Consider the following 15,272-nt stretch of genomic DNA (forward strand, 5'->3'; position numbering starts at 1 on the left):
TTAATTGCTACCTGGGTTAAGATCGTCTCCGACTCAAGATGATTTTAAATGTAAATTTCAATTTATGAGCAGATCTAAGATTATTTCGAAGATATCGAGTTATGAATATTTTATGAGCACCGCTCTAGAACATGGAGAGGCGACAGCCAATCACTTTCCGTAGCATAATTGCCGGAAGGAACCGAAGAGTGGCTGTCAATGCAAAGTTTTCCCTCTGTCGTGACTTCTTGCTCCATGCCGCGTAACGAAACCAGCACCATCTGCAGCGCGAGGGAGCATCGTCGATAATTAATCGCTACACTTCAAATTTTGTGGGATCTGCTGTCAAAATCTCCTCTTCGCGGCTTCGTTTTTAGTCGCCCGACACTTTTTAAGTGTAAATAAAATAGAAGGAAGGAAGAATAAGTGCGCGCAATGAGTACGCAACCTCCCGCCGTGAAGATGAAAGAGCTGCGCCTGCCAATCTCGAGGGTGAAGACGATCATGAAGAGCTCGCCTAGCGTCGACACCGTCGGGCAGGACGGCTTGTATTTGGTCACAAAAGCCACGGTAAGACACACTTGGAGGTTAGAGATACGTTCCTGAAAAGATTCACCGAGACCCGAGACGATTTATTAATTTATAATTATTAATTCAATTTAATAAGTAAATAGCGACTAAAATATATTCGATATTTATCCTCTATTACATTCATGTGACATAATAGTTGTATATGTATAACAGAATATAAATATTTACATTTTTGAGATAAGGGAGTCTGTTTTCTGTTACCGAACTGACAGCACTAGGTCAGAGTTCATCTTTTTTTCTTCCAATGTGGAGTAAAAAAGGATAAATTTTGAACTAGTGCAGCCAGTTCGGTAACAGAAAACAGACCCGAGATCTTATAGTTTTTGAAGTGTCTCATACATTTGGTCCTTGCGCTTTTGACCCATATATCGATTGTCATTCAGTCCTGCAATGTAGTGCCATTATGGTCTTGTTAATTTAGGATTTAATATTGCACGAGGCACTTTGCAACTTTGCAGGAATTATTCATACATTACCTGACGGAGGAGGCACACATGCAAAGCAACAAGGGGTCCTCTCTGGATTACAAACACCTGGCGGAGGTGGTGCAGACTAACGACACGCTGGAGTTCCTGCGGGAGATAATGCCCAGGAAGATTACCGTCCGACAGTTCAAGGAGATGATGGAGGCCAAGGAGGCGTCCAACAGCAGCAGCTCGTCCGAGAGCAGCTCCGACTCGGACAGCGACAGCGACTCCGACACGGACTCCTGTTCGGACAGCGACGAAACCAAGGGGGACAACGGCAACTCGTCGGGCAGCGAGCGGGAGAGCGAGACCAAGGAGAACGGCGCTTGTCATTCGGATAGTGACAAAAGTGAGAGCAGTGTGAAAAGTGATAGTGAGGAGAACAATAAGAGATGAGAACTCGTTGAATTTCTACTTCTAGGAGACAGACTCCGATTATTTGACAAACCTAGATTCATCTCGTGTCTTTCTACAAAATTTTGCAGATCTGTAAAATCTATCCAGTGTCAAGATTATGCGTCTATATCAGCAGATCTAGTTTAGCAAACGCAGTCATCAGTAGTGACTCAAAATTTAGAGACAGGCCACGAGAATTTGTCTCGAAAGAGGAGATATTATTTTTATATGCTCACGAATGATGAAAAGTGCACCACACAAGATCTTTTTACACATATTTCTTCTCTCACACATATTTTTGTACATATATCTCACGACGTTCATTATTCACGCATTCAATGTTAATAAGATCAATGTTTTTTTTTACATTAATCATATTTATTTATGATCATGCTTTAGGATTGGTTTTTTCATCTTTGATAACAATAAATTGATGTCACGATATTTTGTTTTATTTGGTCTTTAAGAATCTTGAATTATATAACAATCATAGGAGAATAATTCATTGATGTAAACATTTTAAACTTTTGTATAATACAAAGTTAACGAAAGTAGATTGCGTGTTATTTATATTATTAGCATTTTAAGATTTTTTTTTTTACTAATCTTCCCTATAATACGCATGTTCAAGATAATGGAACGACCGAATACGCTTGGATGTTGTATTTAGTCTCGATGTAACTTTTTCGATTTGGATGGGACATCGAAACCATTCTCATTTAATTTTAGAGCTAGAAAATAGATCTCGGCTAACGCTATAATTAACGCGCAAATTATACCTAAGAGTAATCTAAATCCGAAGTCTAGGTCCCCGATTATGAGTTCTACCCCGATGAATCCGAAAGCGAAGCCAGCTATCACGGAAAATACAAATTGCGCGACAGCGATCAGTTGCTTGTTTATCTCCTTCACTGCAAAATAAAGTGATATTAGAAAGACATTAAATTGTCTTTTGTAAGCGCGGTTAAAAAAATAGATTTAACAATATACAATATATTTACTTTGATACGCGATGCTGTCTTCCGGTAAGAATTTCCGTACAGAATCGATGCTCTTCGTCATCGCCTGATATTCTCGGGCGTTTTGCTGCGCCGTTAATTTCCGTATTCTAGCCTCCAGCTCTGGGTTCCGTGGCGTCTCTTTTGGCGTCGGCAGTATCACGTCGGAATCATCGAAAAGTTCGTGCAGGTAAATCTTTTGTGTCGCAGTTTTCCTATGCTCTTTTAGATACCCATTCAACCACTTGAGGTCCTCGATTTTTAACGTGGCACTTGCAATCTTCTCCTTCTTGGATTTTTTCAGTTTGCGCAAGGATGCGATGCCATCCGGTGCACCATCCGTATCTTTCACATCGTACAAGATAAAATCTTTCAATTTCTTAGACGGATTTATCGTTACGGTAGGATCTACAATCGACTCTAGTGGCATATCTAAACGAACTCAATATACACCCGTCTCTCTACTTTAAGAAAATTATTAGGTTTGTATTAAACGCTAAAATACTAAAAGAGGCAACGCATAAGATACAGGCTAAAAAGTTATTGTCATTTCTTATGGCGTAATGTGCAATTTCTTTTCCAAGTCAACATAGAACTCCTGTATTTCCGTTTCCTTCTCCTGAAACGTCTGGTCCACCTTTTGACACTTGTCGCTCATATCATTTATGAACTTCTCCCACTCTCTTTTTCTAAGCAATCTGTTTTCACTCAGAACGTTATCCTACAAAGATAAAATATACCCAATGTGGAATCAATTCTTTTTCGCGTCACGAGAGATGAACGAGATGCCACAAAGGTTGGCGCACGTACACTGTCAAAATTTTCCTCCCTCTGTAAAACACGGTTGCACATACTCAGCGCGACATCCACGTTCGCTTTGAGGCTAGGCAAGTGGCAATCGCCGAGTTGCTCGGTGCGATCCAACTGGCTCTCCTTCAGCTCCGTTGTGTATTCAAGTATCTTAAACAGGCGTTCCACCTCCCTGTCGGACCTTCTTTCCTAAAAAATAGCAAAAATGCAATCTAGGATTTGTACTGCGCACAGAATGCAACACTTAAGAATTAAACGCTTGACAATTGACATACAATAGTTTACAAAGTACAGACAGTGACTAATGATGTCTGCTTTCATATGAATTTATGAAGTTGAATTGAAATAAGCATTATTTCCAAAAATCAATAAATTGATATATAAAAAGAGCTGTTAAAAGAAAAGGATTAAAACATTTTATTTCGCGGACAGGAGCAATTGCAGTTTCCATCATTGCAGTGTCTTTGTTTAATGATTAAGTTTTCACGACTCGTAGGTTATGTCCGCGCATTTAAATCCGCATCTTGGCGGAATATTTTTAATTAAATTCCAATCGGTTTTATCGCCATCGGTTGATGCCGCTATCGCGACGCTGAGCTCACGATTGCCAGGCGCTCACCTGAAACTCTCGTAGGAAGAACGTGACCTCACCCTGGACGAACGGACGATGGTCGAACAGCCTGCCCCAGATCTCGCCCGTGTCTACGGAAACGCGTGTGATTCAGTGACAGTTTGGTGATGCCTAACGTAAATGCGTTAAGTGTACCGTTCGCGCCGAACATAAACGTCCTAAACGTGCGTGGCGTTTAGGACGATACCGTGAATGTCGCACCTTTGATGACGGACGCCATGTCGGTGCCAGTAGAAACACTAGAAACGGAGTCGAAAGTCGAACGGGGCAGTGACGGCACGTTGTCGCCTGACGACGGTGCGCCGTCACGTGACTGGCTGTACTACTGAAAACCGGCCGGCCCGACCGCCAGTGGAAACGGTCGGCACGTCGCCAGACGTCGGTGCGCCCGTCACGTGACTGGATTTACTACTGAACCGACCGCCGCAAGAAGGGAAAAACAGTAGAAATCTCTGGCCAAAACTGGAAAGAATAAAAAGAAAAAAAATTGGCATAAACGCGACTAATGTTACTATCTAATGGCTACAGTTAGACAGTGACATTAATAATATTGCAATATTAGTCTCGGCTGTTCTTTAATTATTTTTCCCTGTTCTCACCACGGCCACGCCGGGAACATTATTGTGAAATCTGACTTATGTCCATTTCTACAAATGTAGATTAACTTTAATCCCGGTTTAGTTGATTTTTTATCTTTTACTAGTCTTAAGAATTAGAAAAGGATAATAAGTAAGTTAAACGAGATTAAAGTTAATCTATATTGGATAGAAATAGACATTATTGCGTTTATAATATTTTCTGATTTCCACCAATGTAGATTAACTTTAATCTCAGTTTAATTTATTTTTATCGTATTTTAATTCTTAGAACTAGATAAAGATAAAAAGTAAGCTAAACCGAGATTAAAGTTAATAAACATTGATAGAAATGGACATTATTAGAGGGCAACTTCGAAGGGCGATTAACTTACTAATGCAGTATTTTTTAGTATTTTGTGAGAATTGCAGTATTTACTTCTGATTATATGTAATAACTTTATTTTGATAGAATTGTTCATTCTTTTATTGTTTAATACCTGCGAGAAAAACTAAATTTACTGACAGAGAGAAGTGGGACGCTTTTTTAAAATACTTGAATACTTGAGCTAAAGAGACATTATATAGTGTAAAAAAAAGTATTGTAAATGAATTTTTTTTAGGGGAGAGCGAGTGTTTTGCGAAAATTTTTCTTTATCTGAAACCGATAGAATTTCGCGCACAAAAAATATATCTCTTGGAAACAATAACACTTTGTGCTTTTGTATTAATTCGAATGTATAATTCCGGTCTCTCATAAGGTTTTGTATTTTTAGAGAGAAAATTATCATACGCAAATAAACGTATGTTTCCAAAAAGCTATCGTTTTTCGCTGTGCTCAACATAAACGCTTTTCACTAATGTTGTTTTATACATGTATATATATCGTTATTCTTTGTAAAATTTACGATAAACTCGATTCAACGCGTTAATGTACGTTAATGTACATTAAAAGCTGCGATGATAAAATACTAATTAACTATCTAAAAGAGGCAGGTGTATAATATATTGAATATTCCAAACCTAGCATATATCATTTTCAATTTTTGAATGCTATTTATTTACTCATTTATTTATACCGTAATTATATTCTATCTATAAATTCTCTCTCTTGGAAACCAAGTATTCCAAATATATCATCTTCCACTCTCAGATGCCATTACTCTTAGTTATTTATATATCGCGGTTATATTTTCTATAGATTCTGCGACTAATTGCAGTCGTTTTTCAAGAAAAGTTCTTCGAGAGGCGGCTGAAGTTTTGAAGTTACAAAACGATCAGGGAACATTTCTCGGGGAAAATGAGCTTCGAAAGGTGCAAACAAGTGCGCAATTTGGAACGGACGCGACGCGAAGAAAAAGTTGATCGATAAAATGCCAAAACAACGTCATCGCCTTGCGTGCAACCGTTTAATGGCAGTTCCCCCGCGTTAATCACCGGAATTCCACGTATATTTTTCGCCGAGATCGGTAACGCTACGCCTACGAGACGAATGCGTGCGCGTTAGCGTTCTCGGATTACATCGCTGTCGCAATGGTGATTATCTCTGTGGGAACGTCGCGCTTGGGTATCGAGCATCGAGTAAAATTCGAACCACTGCGAAGAGGACGCCGGCAACTAACAAGGGTATCGTGTGATTACGCGTGCATTCCGCTGCGTGCACTTACATACGAGCAGGAGAGAATAGAGAAGTGGTGAAGGGGGGGGGGGAGAAGAGGATGATTACGCAAGACTACATATGCCGCATGTCGCTCGATCGCCTGGTGATAATCGCGGGTAAGGTTTATTCGTGACGATCTCGACGTGAGGTGTGAATTGGAGCGCGATGGAAGCTGCAGCGGGACGATTTCTTCTCCTGATGGCAATCTTGTCTCTCGCGATGTAAGATAGTGACGTTATGAATATTTAAATATTTCTGCTTGTGAAAGGACCCATTATAAATTTTTTAACATATCAAGTTATGATTGTAATTATAATTATATTATAATTATAATGTAACTATAATTAATATCTTATAACTTATAACTACAATAGACCTCCATATATTAAAATGTTTCTATCGTGTTATATGAACCAGTGTTACATGAGGATTTACTGTATATAACTAAATTATAAATATATTTCGAAGATATATATCGAAAGTGCAAAACAGATGCATTTATTAATGCAATTAACCTCGATAATATATGGATAAAATGGAAATAATCTTTCACTTTAGTCACGAAGTTATTAATCTAATGTAAAGCACATGTTCCTTTCTCTTGGGAATGATTAATTAATTCGCAAATCCAGTAAATTTCTTTAAAGTGTATAATTTTATTCTCACAATTGATCTCACGATTATTGCGATATTGTACTTAAAAAAAATTGTACCCTATACCAGACAAGAGGAAATCGCGGAGGGTGCGTGCAGTTGCGCGGTGTTCCCTGTTCCGGGAACGAAGTCGATAATAGAGCACACGCTGAAATACAATGTGAGCTGCGATGAAGAAGGCGCTGAAAAGTGTCAACAATTATGTATCGCCTTAGTGAGTACACCTTCATACTATTTCCGTACCATTTCCGCTGCCTGTTTTACACATCATTTCTTCATTGACTACGAAAAACGTGCTACTTATTTTTCAATCGGGAATATACGTGTGTTAAATAATTTTAGACAGCAATCAGTGACACACGCTCGAGCACGTTAGTTAGCGGTTAATCGAAGAAAATAAAGAAGTACTGAAACTAATTAAGAAATGATATCAAAACTGATATACGTTTCCGTGTTTAGGCTGAAGGTTCTCGAGATAAGGCACCAATGCTGATTTGCGAGAAACAGAATGTGCATGTCGAAAATTTGAAGGTAAGCGGTATAATACATTTTACATACGTACGTGAGACAAATCTCGTTTAAAAAATTCAGAGTAGAAAAAAGCTCTTTGCACGTAATCTTTATCTTCATGAAAAAGCGAACAGTGACGCATAAACACCGATTGGGGTCACGTGTGTAAACGGGAGTAATAAAACCATATTATTTCGCGCGAATGAGACACGATTGCATCGCTTCGGTTATTTCGTTCTTTTGATGTTTTTTTTGTAGGTGGTAATTTTCACAGTAATAGAACGACACGTTTTGTTATTTCATCTTTTTGCTTTTCACAGGTGGCCGTATATATGAAATCGTGTAACACGGCTCTGTGGACACTCACTGGTTTGGAGAGCATCGAGCCCATTTGCTGTCACGAAGGGAAGGCAGTTATTTGTGACGAGGCGATGTCGATAATAGAGAATTAACGAGCTCTCGCATCCAATTCATTATTCCCCGCTTATTTTCACCACCAACGGGGGTATATATCTTACTATTGATTACATAATAACGTGCGCGGTGTAATTAATACAAAATACACCACTGTCTGTTGTGTTAACACCATTATACGCGTATTAATTTCTAGCTTGATATTTTCGCAATTAGTAATTTTCTGCAAATTTATAAGATTATCGTAAGAGTATTATATACAAATAATGAAATAATAAAGTACGCAAACAACAATAGCAGGTCGGAATTTATGTAGAATTCAAAGAATGCCGTTTCGGGAGCACTACCCGATATGCATTTATATCCTTTGTTCTCCTCACAAAGCTCGGATGCCGAGACTGAGACTGCCAAGAAGTCTATCTGCCATTGAAGTCTCTATACAAATGCTAAAGCTCGAGCTTAAAATACAATAATATCGGTACTAACACAGTTCCGAAATGCCTGACTTTTCGCACAACGAAAAATTTATTTGCGCCCGTCAAGTTTATATCCTTATAAAGTAATCATGCAAGTTAATTTTAATTTACGAATGATAATAAATCATCAATGAAGAATAGAGGCGGAATTTATTTTACAAATAATATATATGATTTATTTTAAATAGAGAATCAGGTGTAGCACTAATTCGCGACAATTAATTTTATGAATCCTGCTCGGCAAGTTTAAAGTTTTCCCTTAATAAAATATTGCTCGGAAAAATTACTCTATATATAATTTGCGATACCTATAAATTTAAGAATTATTAAAAGTTTCACAAGCTTATATACAACTACTTAATTGAAAAGTTTCTCTCAAAACTTTACATTTCAAGGTTATTATTTAAAAAACTCGCAAACTTGCAACAAAGCGATGTTTTCTCCCGTGGTCTTTCCATTTAATCCTGTTTCAGTTGTTCAATTTGCCAATTCAATTCAATTCTACGTTCTCTTTTTCTACCATTCTTTTATCTATCACGAAAGCAAGCCGAACAAAACAATCTCTAATAGACATCTAATAAAATCAAATAGAAAGCACTTACAGACACTTCAATTCTTCACCAGATGTGTACATATATTGGATTCTGATGCCTTACATAAAATTTTAATTAGGTTTCTGCTTTATGTTAGAAATTTAATATACAATAAAAATAATTAAACAGCTTCTTTTACCGCAGTTTTTAAACGATACAAAACGAAACGTGCGTTCAATAGAAATACACTGCTCTCCGCACTTTTCTACGATATTACAAGCTCCGATTATCGGCAGAGATTTAATCCTACTTGTGCTTTCGCGTATCTAAAAGTCAAAGCTCAGTTCGATTCCGAGTACGCTTGAAAGGATTATATACGGTATTTGTTCGCGGACCCGAATCTTCTTTCGCTGAGTACAAACGCCACGGCCAATTGTACTGGGTGTATCGTCAAATGTGGAAATCGTGCGTGCCTCGACAAAGTCGATTCTCTCTTCGACAGTGATTCCATCGGACTCGTTAGTCTAATCGAAAAACGCTTTAGCGTTAGGAATAACATTAAGGGTCGAAAGCTTACGCCCGATCAGGTCTCAAGTGACAGAGATATAATGAGATCTTGCTTCTCAGACAATTTCCTCTTGCCCTAACGGGGATTTAATCGGCTCAAGCGCGGAAATATTGAACTCGCGTACGCATCAATAAACGATCGTCTTCGATGAAAGTTTCGCCGAGGCGGAACAATGGATTTCAAAATTACGTTTCGAGCGTATTCGAATTCGCGCGTTCCATTCCATCCCGTATACGTCAAGCCGATCTCCGGTCGAGGTACATGAACGCGGCCGCGTCCGTTGCACACCGAGACTCGAGATACCTTCTATTTCGACGATGGCGTTCTCAGAGTCTTGTCCCAGAAGCCGACGCCATTGAACGGACGGTTTGTTATCTCTTTCCCGTCTCCACCCTCGACTTCCTGAGGACGGGTCCTCCTCCGAACTCCAACGGGCTCTCTATATAGGGCTTACCGCGGGAGGACCATTGTGCAGCGAAGGTTTTGTCGTCCTTCTCGCTCGATTTTAATGACTGCCGCGCACCGTTTTCGAAGGCGAGCCTCGATCGCGCGATGGTCGATACGCCCAGCTTTTGCCCCGCCGCGTATCAATGAATTGGCCGGTCATAAAATATCGTTGAAAACATTTTTCTGCGAAATAAAGACATTTTCTCGCGATAAAATTGTACCTTAAATTGTTGTACGTTCTTAAAAATAATAATGGAGGAAGGATTATTATGTGAATCATCAGTGGACGATCGATGATTTTAATAAATGACTACTTTGACTTATACACGTTTACGGAGATTTTTAGATCTAATTAAATAAGTTTAGTTTAGAGCTTTTTTGGATTTAACTAAATAAGGCTGTGCTGATGGTAATTTTCAATTTCTACTTAGAGATAAATCCTGTTTATAGGAATTGTTTTCCGTCTCGAATTGCGCGCCCTATAATTTTGCGATACTCCGCGCGTATAATTTATCGATAATTCAGAATTAATTCGGCAATATCTTCCTTTGCGTCGTCCACATATATCGCCGCGTCCGCGGTAGCGGCACAATTAAACGAAACGGAAATTGAGGTAACTAATTGCGAGTTTCCGGCTTTAGTCTCCTCGCCACAAGATATTACGCGAACGCACCCACGCACAAACACCCACGCTCGTTGGTATCCACCCCCGCTCGATTAAATCCTTGTTACCTTTCCACGTCCCGTCACGTGCCACGCATTGAACGTTGTAGAGGCTCGGGTGCCTCCATCGGCTCCACTATGGCGATGGCACGTGAGTCAATCATCGCCGAATATCCACATCGGCATATAGGCCAGACAGCATCCATGAATCGTCCGAATATGAAACAATCGGCGACGTATCGGTGGAACGTTAATCTTTGACAAGTGGGCTCGTCAAAATCTCTCGCTCATCTGAAAGTGAGTCTTTCGTAAAGTTGCATGAAATATCAGTCCTCGTTCCTCGTAGTATAAAAAGGATGTTTGTAGTTTTTACCGAATTTTCGCTAATTACAAAGGTGGGGGTGTAAAAATTGCCATTTTTCGCCCTCAACGCTATTTTGACGCACGCTTCAAAGACATTCATTATCGCTTCTAAAATATTTCCTGTAGTTTCCTAGTGAAAAGAGTATTATTTCTTTCTTTTTTCAACCTCAAATAAGGTAACAAAGCATGTTTTAGAGGTTCCCGTTGATGGCGAAAAATGGCGATTTTTACACCCCCTCCTTTTTCTTGTGATTGTCTTAACGACGCCGTTTGAAGTATATGACGTGTCGAGTCATTAATGCGAAGTCACCAACAGAACTGGACATAATGGATGCTTTTGTACTGAAAAAGTGATCGAAATAAGCTGAGATGAAGCCGGGGGGAGCTAAGATAAAGAGAGGGTTTAAGTTCTCGCTTATAAAAAGATCATCCCAAAGAAGAATCTATAATTAGATGAATTCGTTTAATAAATTATTAGCGGGAGGGATAAAAGCCATGAAGTCAATCACCGAAAATGAATGGCTGTTTGATCTACTAATGTTACACAACTGCCGGAATGCCAGAATGCCAAATATCCCATTAATTTCAGGCGAGTGCGAGTCGAGATAATTTGCGATGATAAAAAAAATTCACATATACAATGATCTTTATTAGTCAAATTTATAAAATTAAATTTTTCCTCGGGTATAAATTGAAAATTATATATACATTCAACCAAATTACTCTCACAAAAATGCAAATAGACCTTTAATAATTTAATTAATTAAATCTAATTGTTTAAACTACAAATTTCTGGGGACAAGTTAAAATAATTATTCGTTAAAATTATCAATGGTCCACCGGTATGATTTTGATGTGTAATTTTTCTTTTATTTTCCATCTCTAAAAGCATATAAAAATTTAAATTTAAAACTTGGAAATATCAGATTAGTGTAGAGGGTATTGAATTTGGAATTGAAAATAATGATTGAACTCAAAAAGATAATTCATTGAATGCAAACTCGGTGCTTATCACTTTTACGAGGGGAATAAACTATATAAAATCAATATTTATACAGTGTCGTGTTTTCGGAAACGTTCCTTGTGGCTGGACAGATACCGATTTGCCTATATAGACGTTTTGTTTTTTCTGCAAAGAAATTAAACTAAAAAAAACTTGCAGGATGTCGCAACGGAACAAAATGAACAATAGCAGTCGCAAGTTACCATGTATATAGCGAACGGCTTGTTGCGCTTGTTGTAACTTTATAATTGGAATTAAAATATCAAAATGTCTTTTGTAGATTTCGAAATTGAATTTATTCCTCGATCTCTCTGCATATATCGTACGTAAATACCCGATTATTGGCTTTAATCCGAGATTTCTGCGGAAGTTTGGAGTTCCCTCGATGTAATTTCGGTTTTCGGTATCTGGACCGGTTCAAACGTATAGGCAAGCTCCTAAGCGCACATACATCTTCCGCGACTAAGGGTATGTTTATGCACGTGTGTTTACCTATTAGCGACACGTCGGGCCCGACGGTACGTCCGACAAGCTTTGTGATTGTTCTCGCCTTGCAGTTCGCACCTTTGCATATCCATCTATGCCAAGCCCCGCTTAGCTGCTTTTCTAGCAGCTCGCGCTCGTTATCGCCCGTTATTTTCACGCATTCCAAATAAACAGGAATTTAGTTGTTTTAGCTTCTGCAACGGTAAAACTTGCGAGCACGCGATGCTCCGAAAATTCGTAATCCCGAAATTTTTGGTAAGTGCACAGCGGCATCTCGAAAATGTAACGATTTTAGCAAGTGGTAAAATTGTTAATTATATATATTAAATGAAAACAATATATAAATAAGTAAAATAATATGATTTTTTGGGGTAAAATAAGTAATCATTTCGCAAATGCGTTACGTTGCGAATACAACCCCCTTGGGGTTGAGAAGCGTCGAGTTTGATAGGACGAGCAAAACTTCCGGGAAGCATTCTGATCAATACCACGGCGCTAATCGGGAGAAGTAGCGAGATAGATAAGTCAGCAGACAGACGGACAGATAAAGAGAAGGGAGGCAAGGAGAGGGATATCGGTTGCGAAGGATGCGAGCAATAGTTTGGCAGAACCCGTGAGGCTGATAAGCATGCCTGCGGGGTAGCTCCGATCCGAGAGTGGAGATTCCTGCTGCGTGAGCGCGCTCCCCCCGCTCTAGCGGCCTCCACGGCTCGTCTAACGCCGTAACCAACTTGGTAACAACGGAAAACACGGTGTCCACGAGACGGGAGCATTCCGAAATCCCGGGAAACGACGAGAGACGAGCGCGATTTCCGAAATTCCCGAGAGAGAGAGAGAGAAAGAGAGAACCTTGACAAAGGCAGCAATCTCCATGATTACTCTCAATTTTCGCTCAGTTTGGAACGAAACCCGAGATCTTTCCCCGACCCGTGAAGCACCACACTGGGAGCACGGCTCCCAACGACCGCGGTCGTGATGCTATCCGCAATATTCGCGTGTATGTGCGCGGGTAAGGGGGTGTGTAAGTGGCTAAAGACAGCGCGCGCTCAGACTCCGTCGGGGCCTCGAGTCGGATGCTCGATCGCGGGTACGAAACTTCGCGGGTGGCTTCGCTTATTAACTTATTGCATCCTCCAAAGTTGCCGCTAAACTGATATTAATTATCGCGCATCGCCCCTGCCGATCTACTTCGGAGGGGGTTTCGCGCGACTTTCGGGCGACCCACTTCCAAGTTTCCGCCGCACTTCTAACCCGTCGCGTCCGCCCGCGCGTTGACTTCTTCTCCTTTTTTTTTCCCCCGGTTGCATCAAATCGGTCGCGCGACAAAGTTATTCGCGCTGGTGCAGCGTGCGCCGAGAGTCTCTTCAAAGGGACGATCGAATTTTTCAAATTTCTCTCTTTTCGTTCGTTTTGCCGCGCCGCATAGGAGAAACGCGTTGTTTCAGTTTTCACCAGCGAATTCCATAATACCGCACTCTCTTCTATCCGAAGATTAATTTTTGGAAGGATTTTTTTTTGTCCAGCTTGACGACGCGAATCGAAACTAAAATGGAACGACAGCGTGATCGACAACTCGGCAGAAACACAGATATATTTATTCATATTACTATCGGAATTCGAAGTACAGTAAATCTTATCGCGAGACGTGATTTATACTCGCGAATGAGATTTTTCGTTTCTACGTCCGCGCAATAACCGGGGCGACGGTTTTACCCGCTTCTCGATCCCTCGAGTTCACGCCTCACGGCTCGAGCGCGTTTCCATTGTCTAATCACGAAGCTTTTCGCGCATATATGCGTAGCACGGTGAGGCACCTTATCAAGATGCATAATTCATTACCGTACGCCGGATCTCGGGCTCCCCGCACGACGGGGGAGAAATAAATAAATACATAATACATCAGTTTTTCGTGCCGAGTCGCGGTATCTCGAGTGCGGGTGCGTTAAGGGTGCGCCGCCGCCGTATTTTCCGGCTTATCTCTCGGGTATACTTGACGGACGAGGATCGTGTTTACCGTGGAGGACGGCACCCGGAGAGCGGCACAGAGAGTAAGAGAGAGAAAGAAAAGGAGAGAGAAGGAGAGAGACAGAGAGACAGCTTCCTGGACCGTGAGCCGTTGCCGAAAATGTTTTCTCGTTCCGCGCCGGCTGTTTGTCCGGGTATTTGCGCGTTGGCTATTGACACTCGCTCGCAATCGTCGTAGGGTATACTTCCTTCTTTCCTTCCTTACAGCGACCCGGTGTAAAGCTCGGCGCTTGTGTCTAGCGCGCCGCTAAGTTAAATGGAAAAGCAAATTTATTGACTCCCGTAAGAGACCATTGTGTGCGGAAAAATTTAAAGGAGCCGCGCCACCGGAAAATCGGTAAGATACCTCCGCGCGCATTCTCGTCGCGGAGGATTTCCGGGATTAAACGGCGGATTTCGCGCCGGAGAAATATTAGCATTTGTCGGATCTAACTCGGTAGTTTTCCGCTGGCTTTAACACTTTACGGTCTGCGGGCTACGGCCAAGGCGAGGTCGTCAAAGACACGCGGCGTTTCGAAAAACTGTTACAAGATCTAGTGCAGAATGCTAAAGATCACTTAGAACAATAGCGATAGAGTATTGCGATAAATGGCGGATCGAAGTGTGTCGAAAATCTATTGAAAATTGACTGCGAATGATATTATTACATACATTTCTATAATAATAAATTTCTTGAGATTAGATATTTAGAAAAGACTTATTTGAGAAAGAGAGAATCGTGGATGAATAGATATAGATCAAGATTGTTTTAAATTTACTACAGCAAAAGGTTTAGGAAAAAATTATATTATAAAGCAAACAATTGAACGTTTTCCTTTAATCTAATTTGCATTACAAGAGAAAATAATATATATTTTAAATAATAACGTTATTTTTATGATTGACGCTTTAGTCAGCTAACAGTTCGCATAATTAAAAGTAAAAGAGTTTCGGTAAATTAAGTTTTTCCCACGTAATATAACTCTTCATTAAATTTCAAATAAATATCAAGTGAATTTTAATTCAAAACTCATTTATGTTAAT

At 40.1% G+C, this 15,272-nt stretch overlaps 4 protein-coding genes across 5 annotated transcripts; 2 read left to right on the forward strand and 2 right to left on the reverse strand.

The window, feature by feature from the left end:
- Positions 1 to 13: 13 nt before the first annotated feature.
- On the forward strand, positions 14 to 2,041 carry Chrac-16 (chromatin accessibility complex 16kD protein). The gene is made up of 2 exons (XM_071792127.1): positions 14 to 549; positions 1,029 to 2,041. The coding sequence occupies exons 1-2, from the start codon at positions 415 to 417 to the stop codon at positions 1,431 to 1,433; spliced, it is 540 nt and encodes a 179-aa protein (XP_071648228.1). The 5' UTR covers positions 14 to 414; the 3' UTR covers positions 1,434 to 2,041.
- On the reverse strand, positions 1,864 to 2,861 carry LOC139821212 (transmembrane protein 199). The gene is made up of 2 exons (XM_071792119.1): positions 2,435 to 2,861; positions 1,864 to 2,344 (listed from the first exon to the last, which is right to left on the reverse strand). Exons 1-2 carry the CDS (start codon positions 2,859 to 2,861, stop codon positions 2,100 to 2,102), a joined length of 672 nt encoding a protein of 223 aa, XP_071648220.1. The 3' UTR covers positions 1,864 to 2,099.
- On the reverse strand, positions 2,838 to 4,295 carry Muted (biogenesis of lysosome-related organelles complex 1 subunit 5). 2 transcript variants are annotated; one of them, XM_071792129.1, is made up of 4 exons: positions 4,008 to 4,295; positions 3,861 to 3,943; positions 3,242 to 3,430; positions 2,838 to 3,152 (listed from the first exon to the last, which is right to left on the reverse strand). In XM_071792129.1, exons 1-4 carry the CDS (start codon positions 4,021 to 4,023, stop codon positions 2,985 to 2,987), a joined length of 456 nt encoding a protein of 151 aa, XP_071648230.1. In that variant the 5' UTR covers positions 4,024 to 4,295; the 3' UTR covers positions 2,838 to 2,984. The 2 variants fall into 2 exon arrangements, with proteins under 2 accessions (XP_071648230.1, XP_071648229.1); XM_071792128.1 differs by having other exon boundaries at positions 4,074 to 4,289.
- Positions 4,296 to 4,342: 47 nt separating this feature from the next.
- LOC139821219 (uncharacterized) lies at positions 4,343 to 9,555 on the forward strand. Its single transcript, XM_071792130.1, has 4 exons — positions 4,343 to 6,328; positions 6,831 to 6,975; positions 7,221 to 7,292; positions 7,592 to 9,555. The coding sequence occupies exons 1-4, from the start codon at positions 6,273 to 6,275 to the stop codon at positions 7,721 to 7,723; spliced, it is 405 nt and encodes a 134-aa protein (XP_071648231.1). The 5' UTR covers positions 4,343 to 6,272; the 3' UTR covers positions 7,724 to 9,555.
- The last annotated feature ends 5,717 nt before the right edge of the window (positions 9,556 to 15,272 follow it).

The sequence above is a fragment of the Temnothorax longispinosus genome, chromosome 10, assembly GCF_030848805.1.
Source record: "Temnothorax longispinosus isolate EJ_2023e chromosome 10, Tlon_JGU_v1, whole genome shotgun sequence".
Lineage (NCBI taxonomy): Eukaryota > Metazoa > Arthropoda > Insecta > Hymenoptera > Formicidae > Temnothorax > Temnothorax longispinosus.